Here is a 15223-nt window from a genome sequence, read left to right as displayed (position 1 = left end):
AGATAGTGGGAGAGGGAGGGAGAGAGAGAGAGAGATAGTGGGAGAGGGAGGGAGAGAGAGAGAGAGAGAAACCGAGAGTCAGAGAGAGAAACAGAGAGGTAGAGACAGAGATGGACATAGAGAGAAACCAAGAGAGGGACAGTGAGAGAGGGACAGAGAGAGAGAAACAAGAAAGGGAGACTGAGAGAGAAACAGAGAGAGAGAAACAAGAAAGGGAGACTGAGAGAGAAACAGAGAGAGAGAACGCAAGAGAGGGAGACTGAGAGAGAAACAGAGAGAGAGAAACAAGAAAGGGAGACTGAGAGAGAAAGAGAGAGACCGTCGCCATTTCCAGCGAGCTCGACGCCACGCTAGCCACGCGTCGAAGAGAAAGCTTTCGCTCTGCTTGCCACTTTCCCAGAGTCGAAGGTAACTACGGTCCATTAAGCCCGGGCAAACGAGGCTACGGCTAACGGTTTGACCGCGCGCGAGCTGCGCGTCTTCATCGCGACTTCACGGTCTCGCTCGGTCGCAGCGACCGGCGGGTTTTTTGGCCTTTGGAAAACAGCTGAGTGACATCACGGCTGCAGGGAGATGCGCAGGTGACGCTCATCACAGCGTCATTCTGTGATGGGACGCTACTGCGCACCGATGCCGCCGAGGCAGGCGATCGGGAGACCGGTCGGCCCAAACGAGCTCGGCAGACGGTACCTGCTCTCTGCCGCATGCCTGTTCGTCAGCGAGGGGCTGCAAACAAATTACTTTCGTTTAACTGTTCGTTTGTATGACAGGGACCCAGCACTGTGTAAATGTGCCGGAGTTAGCCAGGGAGGCTCATTTTTGTCTGCAGTCCTACACGTCTTTTGACTGTGGAAGTACCTGGAAACCCAAACCCACACAAACACCCCAAACCCCCTTCACGCGAGGTAACAGTGCTAACCACTGCACCACCGCACCGTCCGCACCACAAGCGCCACACGGTTTTAACAGGATATTATATATTCGGAGTATCGTATTTTTTTTGTTAGCGATTAGCGGATTCATAAAATGGGATTCGATAAAACGGGGCTGCGGCTACTCAGTAGCTCTTCCTTTCTGTGCCTTTTAGCCACCTAGTGGTAAAACGAAGGTACTGGCGTAGCTTTGGGGGAGCCAGCTTCGTGGGAAAGTCGGGCGGGAGAGCGATTGAGGGGTCACAGTCTCCGGCCGCCGGCTAGGCTGCGAGCGAAAAACGAGCCGCTCCACCCTCAGAGGGGGGTGCAAACAAAAATCCGCGCGAGAAAGAGAACGACGCGGTGGAGTAAAAGGGAGAGGTTTCGGGGTGAAGGGACAGCTTCGATTGCGAGACTGACGTACAACGGCGGGCGAAGTCAATAGCGACCAGCACTACAGTCAGACGCTCTGGAGAGTATTGGGGGGGGGGGGGGGGGAGGTGGGTGTTACGGAGCGCCGCTGAGCGTTTCGCCCCCGCGGGCCCCGTCCGCTATCACTGGCTCCCCCCCCCATTAATGGCGTGCGGGGCCTGAACCGAGCGTACATTTATCGGAGGCCTTAATGGAGGTCTGAGGGACCTCTTTCCTCAGGCCGGGGGGGAAAGAGCGCCGGCCTATCAGCTTGCGTTGCGCTGGCCCCCGCGTGACAGGCCTGACCTATATATCCACCACCTCCCCTCGCCTCCCCTCCCCTCGCCTCCCTTCCCCTCCCCTACCCTCCCCTCCCCTTCCTTGTTTCGCCTCCCATTTCCCCGTCCCCCTCAGTCCCCCCCCTGACACGAGTAGCTCCGCCTCGACTGTGATTGGTGTTTCCAGGTGTGATGTGATTGGTGTTTCCACCAAGTTCCACTTTTTGTATGTTTGTGCGGGTATTTCTTTTACTGGTATAAGCTTCATGTTTTGCCGAAGACGTCAGCCATGAGAAGTCTCAGTTAGGTAACGGTTTTCTGATATACATTAAAAGGATTTGTTAATGTTTGTACTGACACAGTCCAGGCCCACACCCAGCAGATCATTTTCACAGATCATTAGTTGAATTCATCAATGTGTGTTTGGTGTGTGTTTTTGTGTGCGCATGGCATGTGTTTGGTGCGTGTTTTAGTGTTTGTACGGTGTGTTTTTTTTAGCAAATTTAGTGTGTTTTTTAGTAGATTAGAGAGAGGGAAAGAGGCAGAGAGGGAGAGCGAGTAAGAGAGAGACAGAGACAGAGCGTGAGTGAGCGACAGAGAGGGGGGAGAGAGAAAGAGAGAGAGACAGACAGAGAGAGAGAGAGACAGAGCAAGAGAGAGAGAGAGAGACAGAGCGAGAGAGAGAGACAGAGAGAGAGAAAATTATTCAATTTGGTTCTGAGTGTAGGTTACTTCCCTGACATCTGGAACCATGGGCTTATAACACCAATATTCAAAAATGGAGATAAATTTGACCCAAACAATTACCGAGGCATCTGTGTGAACAGTAATCTGGGGAAGGTACTTTGCAGTATCATAAATTCTAGACTTTTAACCTTCCTTACTAAACACAATGTCTTGAGAAGAAGTCAGATTGGATTTTTACCAAATCACCGCACAACTGATCACATTTACACCCTACACACCCTAATTGAGAAATATGTAACCCAAAACAAAAAACAAATATTTGCTTGCTTTATTGATTTTAGAAAAGCATTTGATTCTATTTGGCATCAAGGGTTATTCTACAAAATTATTGAAAGTGGTGTAGGGGGTAAAACCTATGATCTAATAAAATCAATGTATACAGGGAACAAATGCGGCATAAAAATTGGCAACAAAAGAACAAATTTCTTCTCTCAGGAACGTGGAGTAAGACAGGGCTGCAGCCTTAGCCCAACTCTTTTCAATATTTATATTAATGAATTGGCAAACATATTAGAAAAAGCTGCAGTGCCTGGTCTCACTCTACACAACTCAGAGATCAAGTGCCTGTTCTACGCAGATGACCTGGTTCTCCTTTCCCCCAGTGAACAGGGGTTACAGAAAAGCCTAGACCTGCTAGAACAATACTGCCAGACCTGGGCCCTGGCAGTAAACCTTAACAAAACTAAAATTATGAAATTCCAAAAAAGATCCAGATCTCAGGGGACAAAACACAAATTCATGTTAGGAACACACTACATTGAACATTCCTCAAATTACAATTATTTAGGGCTAAAAATCAGTTCTACAGGAAACTTCAACATTGCAGTGAATGAACTAAGAGAGAAAGCACGCAGGGCCTTCTACGCCATAAAACGACAAATTTGTGTAGAGATTCCAATTAGAATTTGGCTTAAAATCTTTGGAGCTGTAATCGAACCAATTGCTCTTTATGGCAGTGAAGTGTGGGGTCCACTCATCAGTCAAGAATTTGGCAAATGGGACAAACATCCAATTGAAACCCTGCATGCAGAATTCTGTAAACATATCCTGAAATTACATAGAAACACAACAAACAATGCATGCAGGGCAGAATTAGGCCAATACCCATTACTTATCAAAATACAAAAAAGGTCAATCAAATTTTGGAAGCACCTAAAACAAAGTGACCCCCACTCACATCAATACAAAGCCCTGCAATACCAAGAGTTGAGCAAAGCAAACAATCCCCTCACTCAGCTGGTCCTGAGCCTTAGTTCCCCACATACACTAACACACACTAACACCTCACCTGCTCAGGATCAGAACAAAACTACAAACATAATTAGAATAAACCAAATTGCAACACAGCTGAAACAGAATTATATAACCTACTGGGAAACTAAAACAAAATTACAAAGTAAAATGAAATGTTATTTGGCCCTAAAAAGACAGTATGCTGTAGCGAACTACCTGACCACAGTTACTGACAAAAAACTGAGAACCACCTTGACGAGGTACAGACTCAGCGAGCACCACTTAGCCATAGAAACTGGCAGGCACAGAAAATCATGGTTGCCAGAAGAAAAAAGATTGTGCCAACAATGCAAAGGCAACCAAATTGAAACGGAAAAACACTTCCTAATGGAATGCACAAAATTTGACCAAATTCGCCAAAAATTCTACCAAAAAATAATCCAGAAATGTCCCCAATTCAATGATATACCCAATGACGATAGATTACCCTACCTATTAGGAGAAGAAAAAGGCTGCTGCATACTAGCAGCACAATTTGTGTTCTCTTGCCATAATCTGAGGGACAATGTGTGACCACCTCATGCACACATTTACATACAGCATACACACGTACAAGCAGACACATAGTATTCACTCATGCACACAACACACAGATAGTCAGACACACACACACACACCTAACATCACTTACTGATATTTTTGTATATATTTTTTAATTGATTAATTGTATATAGTTGTATGTTATAACCACTGCTTTGGCAACACAAGTGCCTATATTTGTCATGCCAATAAAGCACTTTGAAATTGAAAATTGAATTGAGAGAGAGAGAAAGAGACAGAGAGAGAGAGACAGAGCGAGAGAGAGAGAAAGAGAGACAGACAGACAGAGAGAGAGAGCGAGAGAGAAACAGAGAGATAGAGAGGGGGGGAGAGAGACAGAGCCAGAGAGAAAGAGAGACAGACAGACAGAGACAGAGAGAGAGAGACAGAGAGAGAGAGAGCCCAGTGGAGAGGCGCAGAAAGCCTACCGCGCCGCTGGAGGTCATAGGCTCTCCTGGTCTCCTCGTTGCTCAGGATCTTCCACGCCTGGTCGACTTCGATGAACCTCTCGGCGCGCCGCTCTACCTCCACTGCCGCCGCGTCGGGGCCCTGCTTGTCCGGGTGATACTGCCAATCACAGCAGAGCATGCAGAGGGGGGCGGGGAGTGGGGGGCGGGGGACCCAAAACAACAACAACAACAATTAGCCACCATCGGCGCGGTCTTATATCGGGGTTCAGACAAGAGAGGGAAAGATAACGCCTGTGTGTGTGTGTGTGTGCGTGTGCGTGCGTCCGTGTGTGTGCGTGTGAGTGTGTTTTTATGAAGAGTTAGGGGGCCGGGGTGCAAAACTCAGGGTTTCAAAAAATAACACACCAAAAAAATAACATACGAAAAAAAAAAGTGATGTCGAAACAGGACAGGCAAAAGAGATGGACGACCCGCAGGTAAAGAGCAAACATCCCAGCCTGCTCCAGCAACATTTTCTGGGTAATTTGCTGATGGGCCTGGTCCTCTTCTGGACAATTTACCCAAAAAAGGCTGACTAAAGCAAACAAAAACAGACCTTACAGAAGACTGAAGATATTTCTCCTCCCCGGGGAGGAGCTTTTTCCCTCTGCAATAAACAGCAAAGGGCCAAACCAATAACCAAAAACAATGGCTCCAAATCACGTTAGTAACGTTAGTAATTTTGCACTACTGTTACTTGAGAGCCTACTTTTTTCTCCTACTACTTCTTAAGGGAGCAGGGAAAAAAAACTAATCGCAAAGTGGTAGGGTCCCATCCACACTGAAAGGGGTTATGTCACCCCTTTTGATGAATATTAATGTGGAAGAGCCTTTTTGTTCTGGTAATGCTCGCGATGGCCTCCGGGTGAGTTCCTGTTTGCTAGTGGACCTTCGACGATCCCGTTCGGCTGCATTTCCTGGCCCCGCAAAAAACTGCTCTAATTTCATCATCCCGCGGGTTCCCTCGCGTCTCGAAGCTTCGCCCCGGCGATCAGCGAGGGGGGGGGGGGGGGGGGGGCTGGGGGCGATGTCTCTCGCCCTCGATGGGCTCGAGATTCGCCCCCCGGGAGATGGCGGTGGGAGGGGGGGGCGGGACGACTCAGATCCTTTCTAGCAGGCATTTAGCCGGACATTGATTATAAGTGCGAGTTGGGTGCGCGTTTGCATTTTGTATGGTCACCGTAGTCCAGAAGCTGAACTGCATCCAAATCGAGTACTGATACAAGGGGGGGATACCGAACTACAACAACCAACATTCCTAGGCAGGCTAATTTACGGTTTGCCGCAATTATATTTTTCATTTTAAAGAGGAAGACAAACCAAGTTCAAGTAATCACATTTATTTAAAAACTAATTCAAACAATTTAAGGGTGGTCACAGATTTCAGAAATGGACAGACCCAGGGGATGAGAGGTAAGACGGGAACCCTCTGGTAACAAAAGCCAAAACTCAACCCCGAGCCTTGCGCCGAGGGAATCATTAACAGACTCTTGCGGGCGAAATCTGACACGTTGCTCCGCTTTTGTTTGCTTTCGTCTGCTTTCGTCTGTCGATGCCGCGCTCTTTCCGGTCCATTTAAAAATCGGCCGTCGTCAGCGGCGGCGGCGTTTCGGTTAAAAAAGGGCAAAGACAGCGCAAAGGACAGGGGTGGGGGGGGGGGGTCTAATAAATGTACTGAAACATGCGGAGTAGTCACGCACATCACACCGGCCCGCACGCGGTGGGCCCTCCACTCTTTCACTGAAGCCCTTTCTTTGAGGGGGGGGGGGGATGGGGGGTTTGGTACTTTGACCTTACGCGTCTTACGTATGCTTTCGTATTTTTGCGAAAATGGACAATTTCTCATTGTGACCGCGTTGCGTAAAGGAGTACTTAATGGACTAAGTGGTGGTGGCTGTTGTTTACATGATGGGGGTTAGCTGTTTGTCAGGCGGGACTGCAGTGGAGGGGGGAGGGGTGGTCATGGGTTTTTTGCGTCCTCTGGGAATTTTCCCACAAATTCTGCAGGAAAAAACATACTTCTCATTTTTGTTAAACCGGAAAAAAAGTCTAAAAGAATCAAGTGTAGAGATGTTAAAAAAAGTACATTAAGAACAAGTGAAGACACTCTGTTTCTGTTTCATGGTGGTCTTCCTATCCTGTAGTAAGACAAAAACCAGATAACAGGTAGATAATAGCTCAGACAACTTGCCTGTACACTCTGTTGTACATAGGCTTGAGATGATTCTAATGTTTAATACTGTGATAGCGTTGTAACATTAAACTTCTGTGAAAAGAGATAAAAAATAAATATGGAAAGATATGGAATTATTAACATTATCAAGCTGTCCTGGATAGGAACATGCAAAAACCATATGAATAATTGAATTCAATTTTCAAACACCGTCCACTTTCGTTTTAATGCAGACAAAGTAGAATGAGGAAAAACCCTTGAAGAAGGTTCCACAAAGGAGTCACCTTGAGAATCAGGAAAAAAACAGTATCTTAACTAGGGGCTTCCAATTCAATCGCCAGTCAAACTTTTAATTAAAAACAACAAGAAAGCACCAACTTCAAATACAATTAACGCTCCTTTGATATCAGTCCATTGATTCAATTCACTTAAGAGGCTCGCTGTGCTTATGGTACAGAGAGAGAGGAGATTACGTTGATTACTGAAGCTCGGGTTTGGTTTTAGTGTCGCCTTTAACCGATCGGCGCTGAAAGCATTGGAAAACGTGACCGAAAGCTCTCGGCTTCACCAGCGTAGGACAAACGCATCACGGAACGGAGTGTGGCACAGTGTGTAAGGAACTGGGCTTGTAACCGAAAGGTCGCAGGTTCGATTCCCGGGTAAGGACACTGCCGTTGTACCCTTGAGCAAGGTACTTAACCGAAAATGCTTCAGTATATATCCAGCTGTACAAACGGATACAATGTAAAATGCTATGTAAAAAGTTGTGTAAGTCGCTCTGGATAAGAGCGTCTGCTAAATGCCTGTAATGTAATATAATGCAATGTAATGTCTGAATAGATATCTACTGTCATCCAAAGTTATTCACGCCCCTGAAAAAGACGAGTAAAGAAGGTCATATGAAATAAACAATGTAGGTAATGACCTATGAAAAATGATGCTAAAAGATTTGCTATTGTAAAATAAACAATGTAATGTACAAGAAATTACTCACACCCATAAAGATGATTTAAAATAATCCAACAGAAATATATCTCAATTATTGCACTCATTTTCTTTGGACACAGTATTGTGGCCTCCCATGACTTCTTGTTTTATTTCACTATGGTATAAAATGAGGTAACATAACACGTAGAATCCACGGCTGTGTTCCGTTATGCATACTTGCATACTAGCTAGTATGTACACTTTGGGAGCACAAGCACACTTCAGTTCTGTTAGGAACTCATTAGACATTGAAGTCATCAGCAGCATCAGAATACTTTTTACCAAACAGGAACAAGTGCACAAGTGCATTTAAGGTGCTCGCAGGTTCCAGATGGCCCAAAATGTGAGGCTTTCTCTATGCGAATCAGAGTGGGGCCTTCAAGCCACCCAATATATTAGCTGGCAGTCTTAGCTGCATTTACGATTGCTAACTTACTGTCAAAAATCTAGCCCGTCCACTGGCAGTTCAGAAATACGCAGCTGTGTCTTCAGAGCCGCTGTTGTATCCCCACAGTTTAAAACAAGACTACTGCAGATGAAAATGGCCTGCCCTTGTCCAGCCAATCACCTGCAAGCCAGTGACTGTTTTACAAGCTGCAGGCCACAGAGTACTGAAGGACTGCTCGAGGATAATATGGTATCCCTTACTAATAACTGACTGGCAGCCTCCGGGTGCCTCCCACACTGCTGGGAGGAGCTAATGCAGCGGTAGCCAGGGGAACCCTGACTGACACACCCCACCCCAGGCAGAATGAAAGTGCAGGAGCTGCGTTTCGCAGCTGCGGACTCGGCCAGCAAATGACGTGACCGAGACTCAAACCAGCCTCTGCGGAGGCCAGCCTGCGCTCCTGGCAAGTGCCTATACCAGCTGAGCCTGCGCTTTGAAACCGGGCAAAGCTCTTTCTCCGAAACCAGGCAATGCTCACTCCGAAACCAGGCAATGCTCACTCTGAAACAGGGCAAAGCTCACTCCCAAACCGGGCAAAGCTCGCTCCCAAACCGGGCAAAGCTCACTCTGAAACTGGGCAAAGCTCACTCTGAAACTGGGCAAAGCTCACTCTGAAACTGGGCAAAGCTCGCTCTGAAACTGGGCAAAGCTCGCTCTGAAACTGGGCAAAGCTCGCTCTGAAACTGGGCAAAGCTCACTCTGGAACTGGGCAAAGCTCGCTCTGAAACTGGGCAAAGCTCGCTCTGAAACTGGGCAAAGCTCACTCCCAAACTGGGCAAAGCTCGCTCCAAAACTGGGCAAAGCTCACTCCCAAAACTGGCCAAGCTCGCTCTGAAACTGGGCAAAGCTCGCTCTGAAACTGGCCATCTGAGATCTACCTTTGCACACAAAAAATAGGACATGAAATGTCAATTAAAGGGTTTTGTTTTTTTTTTTTTTTTTTTTTTTACATTTAAAACTTCAAGCAGGCTTCCCACAGCTTTCAACACATTCATTTACTAGGACATTTTGTGTCAGCAACACGTTAAAAAGATTGTGATCACAACTGTGATCACGGACCGGGGCACCTGTGGTTTTAGCCTATAACACATTACACTAAAATAATTTCACAAGATAACTCATTTTTAACTAGAACTACAACACAAGAGGCAAGGCAAGATAACTAAAACACTCAGGAAAACCCTGCATATGCAAAATATGTTTCTGTTGGTCAATAAAACAAACCAGATAACCAACTTAATTAAATGCAAATTATATGACTGCACCGGCCTTAGAGGTGACTATTTTAAATTGATCAGGTGAACTTCATTCTAAACAAACAACATACTCACTCAAGATGCAGCCAGTGAATGAACTTACAAAAAAACAATCTACACTTAAATTGCTGTGCAAGCTCCCACATTAGCTAGATTAGTACACAATTAGGTCCCCATTACTGCATGTACGTGAAGCTGACAAATGCCAGCAAACACAGGCTGGGTTTGCTAACCAGTTTTAAGGGCTTAAATGCACTACTAAAGAGAACTTTTGCAGGGATATTAACACTGTTCACTCTGTCCTAGATACGCATATAATTTACGGCATACATATATGTGTATGTGTGTGTGTGTGTGTGTGTGTGCGTGTGTGTTTTGAGAAATGTTCTAAAATTTAATTTTGCTGAGTCAGTTAAGTACAGGAAATATGTGCAAGTCAAATATTTACATGGAAATGTATATAAGCAAATTTTACTGCTTGGACAAAATATACAGTTGTAGAAATGAAGCACTATGAAGATGCACAGTAAATCTTTTCGGTTATAAGGTTGCCAGGGAAACAGTGCAGGCCCATAGCATTTGGTGTGTTTACTTATTGTCAGTTAGTAGATGTCAAAAATACACCAATACCATTTGTTCCACACTCATTAGCTTATTCAAAACGTTTTGTCCGTACTACATTTACAGATACATATATCTTCACTGTTTTCATTCGTATTCCTCCTATGACATCCTTATTTTTTTGGCTGTTCTGCTAGTAATGTTGAGCAACTTTATTTTATGCATGACTGGATTCAATTTTTGCTCTCACATTTCTGTGGGGTTTTTTATTTTATTTTCCAAAAGGCATCTGTATTTCCCACTGCTTTTCCCTCTACTTCCATATTTGGAACAGCCAATCATATTTTTAGGTCTGTCTCATCACTTCAATGTCCTCCGCCATCTTGGAAGGGTCACACAGGAACCCGTGTCCTCCATAACGTGCGTAACTGGCCGCCTATATTCACCCTGCAGTCTGCCGGCTGACCTGCCGCACCACTGTGCCCAACCGCACTGCTTCAGCAGCTGGCCAATCACAAGAGTGCGATGAGGTTGGGGGCGTGGCCTGACATCTGAAACCCTCCCTTTCTTGGTGACACCATGAACCCACACGTCCCGTGGCGTAAGTCACCAAACGGTCCCTTACTGAACAACGTCACGAAACCGGGTTCTCGCAGGGTTCTTTGGTATGGATTATGGTTCCACGTTTTTGTTTTGCTCATTTGAAGAACGCTGTGCTATAAGAAAAAAGTATTTACTGCTGTAAAGGTGGTAGTGAAGAACCAACACACTGAAAAAAGGTTCTGACATGGTTCTTTGCTATGGGTGATGGTTCTACGCTGAACCTTGTCCACTTGAAGAACCCTGAGAGAACAACCATTAGAACAGGCTCTCTGTCAATGGTTCCATGAAAAGCTCTCAATGAAAGATTCCATGGAAAACCCCTCTAAATACACGTACAACACATCAATATACTTCAGTGTTTTAATTTGATTCACTTTGCAAAGAACGCTGCACCTGTAGGCGTTTGGCCTGCTAGCTACCGGCTGCATCGAGCAGCCAGTTCGCCGCGACGGCTTGAAGCGTTACTCATCTCCGGTGATGATTACACGCAGCGCGTCGTTCTTATTTCACGGGCTCAGGTCGACCTCGCCGTCAGGTTCCGGGCCGAGCGCTCCACGCGTGCGCGCGATGGTCGGGGGGGGGGGGTGGTGGGGGGGGGGGAACGCAAACCGCGCCCAGGCGCCGAGGGGGGGGGCGGGGCGGGGCGGGAAGACCGGTACGCGTCGCGCAGCCTCGCTCTGAGGAGCTGCTCGGTTCATCGGGCTCCAATTAGGCGGCGTGTTCTGTCAACGCTCCCCGTATCCTTCTCCATTAATTGATCGCTCTGCCAAATTAATGACACGGTGGCGGCGGCCCCAAGTGACCCAATCAGGGCCGCTCCGGTCCCCCCCTCACCCCCCACCCCCAAGCCGTCACCAGGGGAAGGGGCGCGGGTCACCAGGGGAAGGGGCCCGGGTCACCAGGCGTAACTGTGCTTACGCGGTGTCTTCGCGTATTTACACACCGCGTGACCCATTAGGAAGGGGGCGAGGCATTTATATCCACCAGCTTTCATGGGACTGGGTGTAGTAAATGTGTGTGTGTGATCTGTATACAACAAGATGCCTTCTACGTTCCATTCAGTTCACAAATTTCCAGGCATGAAATTCCAATCGTACCAAGGCTTCGGTTCAGAATTTTTCATAAGGTTGAGCCAGTCGGGTCAAGGCAGCCAGCCTTGACCTGACTGTGATACTGACACAGGCAGCACAGGGCTGATGTCTGACCGCATTACGTTTGTAGTCTTTCCCCTCAGTGCCCTTCACCTGCAGACTCGGGAGAAAACCATACACCGCAGCTCGGCCCAATTCAACCCCGAGCCTGTGTCACTGATAAAGAAACTCAGAGAAGCAGCTACATCTGGCGTATTCTCCAACGAAGAATGGTGCTGCAGCTGAATTCATATAGTAATTTCGGTATTAGTCACCCCTTCAACACATCTGAAAGCTAAACTAGGCTACTCCCCCCTCCCAATACTGAATACATATTTTATGTGGGTCAATGTTTGCGCATGAACTTGTGTGAGTGCACACACCAATAATTCACGTATTTACTAATAAATGATAGAAATGCATTTTTCACAGAATGCAGAATTGTGCCATCCATTAATACATCTGCCTTAAAACCCTGTATGGTGTATAATCACTGAACATTCTAATTCTCTAGTCACTATCGCTACTGGCAATTAAAAGCAATAAAACACTCATAATTAGAAAAAACTTCTTTTTTTTAATAACTCCTCTTCAGAGGGTTTTAAATAAGGTAGTGCAAACTACCTTCATCTCAGAGCTTTTTCCTTCCCATGTAGCGCAGGTATTTGTCATAAATACATTACGGAAGAAAAAAGCCAGGGTTTTTAATAGCCCGCCCTCCATCCCACTGAGTTACGCGCTTTAATTGCCGTCTCTTTGCACGCATTGTAAAATATTCATTTACTTGAGCTAATGGAGCTCGGAGAGGCAAGAACACAATGTAAGAGGGCTGGCAATTTGGAACACTCGGAGGACCGGCTATACATCATCCCAGCTCGCGCCTGTATAAAACGCAACCATTTTTTAAAGCCGCATCACAGGCGCGTGCAGGTATTCAGACAGAAGGCGAGCGAAAGAGGGCAGAGCAAAGGCCAATAACATCACGCTACTGCCCCCTAATGTCTGCGGCCGCGCTCACTCGGAGCATTAAATCAGGGGCAGGCGCCGGGAGACGTTTCCGTGTTTAACTTTCGCCTCGAGCCAATTCTATTTATTTAAGTGAACGGGCTGGATTATTAAATCTAAAAGCTGTCTGCCTGACAGTTCTGGTGCAGCTGACTCCTCAGGTTCCCAGCATGTCCCAGTCCCTGTCCAAACAAGTAATGGTCTTTTTAACGGGGTGCGGTTAAAGAGTCATGGGGGTGTGAGTGTGTGTGTGTATGTGTGTGTGTGGGGGGGGGGGGGGGGGGGGGGGGGGGTGTCTGCTTTTTTTTACAAGTTGTTTTATGTATTTTGGCAGGGGAGTAATGCTTTCTCATTTCTGTGCATGATAGCAATTTAGTCCATTCAATCAAGCAGCTCAGACCTACACTGCTAAAACACCTGATGGTGTCTTTGCTCCACCTAAAAACAGCCGCTTTGGATATGAAATGAACATTTATCTATAAATTTAATTTATTTTGAAAATGCTTTTTGTGAACACAGTTTCGAAAACCCTGGTAATGCGTGGTGTTGATTGATTGAAACCACGCGATTTATTGTTGAAAGGTGAACTGTAATTAAAATTAATCTGAAAATGGTGGATTACAGAAATCAGCTTATGTTGCACTTTCTCATTCACAGATTAATAAAATAACCACAAATATTAATTCTGAGTAACACGATAAGATATGTAGATACTTTTTCTGAGATTTCAGATCATTCCATTTTTATTTTTAAAGAACTGGTGTCCTGGACAATATTACATTACATATATATATATATATATATATATAATATTATATTATGTATAATGGTATCTGATATTTGAGAGTAGATAATCATTTTTGTTTCACATAATTTTTCCGAGATAAAAAAAACTGGAAAGAATTCACTGATTGCTGTTTTAATTAACAATGAAAAATCCAACTGTATTTTGAGACGCACTGCATGTTGCTAACTTGGTATTGGGATCTCATCTGAACTATCTAAGACTAAAAGTAAAAGGGCGACCTGCCACAAGACACGGTTATGCAGCACCTGTTAAACTGATAAATGCCATGCAGAAAATACACTTTCTGTCCAAGCAATTAACAATGAAAAATCCAACTGTATTTTGAGCCGCACTGCATGTTGCTAACTTGGTATTGGGATCTCATCTGAACTATCGAAGACTAAAAGTAAAAGGGCGACCTGCCACAAGACACGGTTATGCAGCACCTGTTAAACTGATAAATGCCATGCAGAAAATACACTTTCTGTCCAAGCAATTATTTGTACACACTGTATATTTTATGAATGTCAGCAAGCACTTAATATGCCAATTTTTTGTTCTCAACTCCCGGGCCAAAAAAGGGAAACTATTGGCGGTTTTCTCTAAAATAACTATTTTTGTTAATACAGCATTACAAGCGTTAGTAGAAAAACAGTTCAGTGGGTGCCGCCACAACTGTGTAGGATTGTTATTAATCTGATTACCATTATACGTCACATATTTGCGATTTGTTAGAATTAGCACAAAAACTGTGTTTCTTTACTGGTTATATTACCACATCTTAAAAGTGAACCACCCTTGTGTGCAAGTTGCAGAAGACGGAACTCGGTACATACCAGCAGAACCAATCTCTGGTACTTCTGTTTCAGCTCTTGAAAGCAATCTGAAGGACTGGCATCAAGTATGGCATACCAATCTCTCTGTAATATGTCTTCATGCGTCATACTGAAAGTTCAGCGTCCATCTACTGTAAAATTAAAATAAAACATTTTTTTTAATTGTCATTGAATAACGTAACTGGTTAGCCAGCAAGCTAGCTCACCAATATGCTTAGAAAGACAACTATCAGACTCGCATGAAAATGTTATCATGTTAGCTTTAATAAGAAACCGGAACGTGTACCAATTTCCTAGAAATATTCACTTTCATGCACGTATGGGTGCGAATAACTGCAAATATGAGCCCCAACCAGCAAAAGAGCAAAGCAGAAGCTAACCACTAAAATAAGCGAGCTAGCAATGCAGTTAACCAACTAGCTCAGATGTACACTTTATTTTGTGTTAGCATAACAAGCAAACCTAATAAAAGCAATGATATCAAGGCAATTCTCGTGTTGCACAGTGAATGCATGCTGTCAGCACTCTGACCGTTCTGCTACTTCTCAAGCAGGTTAACACGCAATGCTGCGATCTAGCTACACTGCTACAAGCAAGGTGGAGAAACGACGGTGTGGTTTGTATTAAGACATGCTATAAACAAACGCGCACTCCTCACAGAATATATAACAAACAAACCTCAAACTGGCATTGTCTTTCCGTACCAATACGAGATAACAACACTCGGCTTTCGTTAGCTACCTATTTCCCCAATATTAACTTTGTGCGGAACCACATGGAAATGTTTGTTACACTTTTTACAGTCCCA

The 15223-nt window shown here is 45.2% G+C and overlaps 1 protein-coding gene across 1 annotated transcript in view; it reads right to left on the bottom strand.

Annotated features, from left to right (window-relative positions):
* The window catches only part of dnajc24 (DnaJ (Hsp40) homolog, subfamily C, member 24), a 23858-nt gene extending 8635 nt beyond the window's left edge, over positions 1–15223 (bottom strand). Inside the window, exons 1-3 of the mRNA XM_035396558.1 lie at positions 15094–15223; positions 14416–14546; positions 4609–4747 (exon numbers count right to left, since the gene is read on the bottom strand). Of these exons, the coding sequence (XP_035252449.1) occupies positions 4609–4747; positions 14416–14523 (247 nt within the window). The 5' untranslated portion in view covers positions 14524–14546; positions 15094–15223. The remainder of the gene's footprint in view (positions 1–4608; positions 4748–14415; positions 14547–15093) is intronic.

This window comes from Anguilla anguilla, chromosome 16 (assembly GCF_013347855.1).
Source record: "Anguilla anguilla isolate fAngAng1 chromosome 16, fAngAng1.pri, whole genome shotgun sequence".
Taxonomy (NCBI): domain Eukaryota; kingdom Metazoa; phylum Chordata; class Actinopteri; order Anguilliformes; family Anguillidae; genus Anguilla; species Anguilla anguilla.
This window is presented reverse-complemented; position numbering and strand designations above follow the sequence as displayed.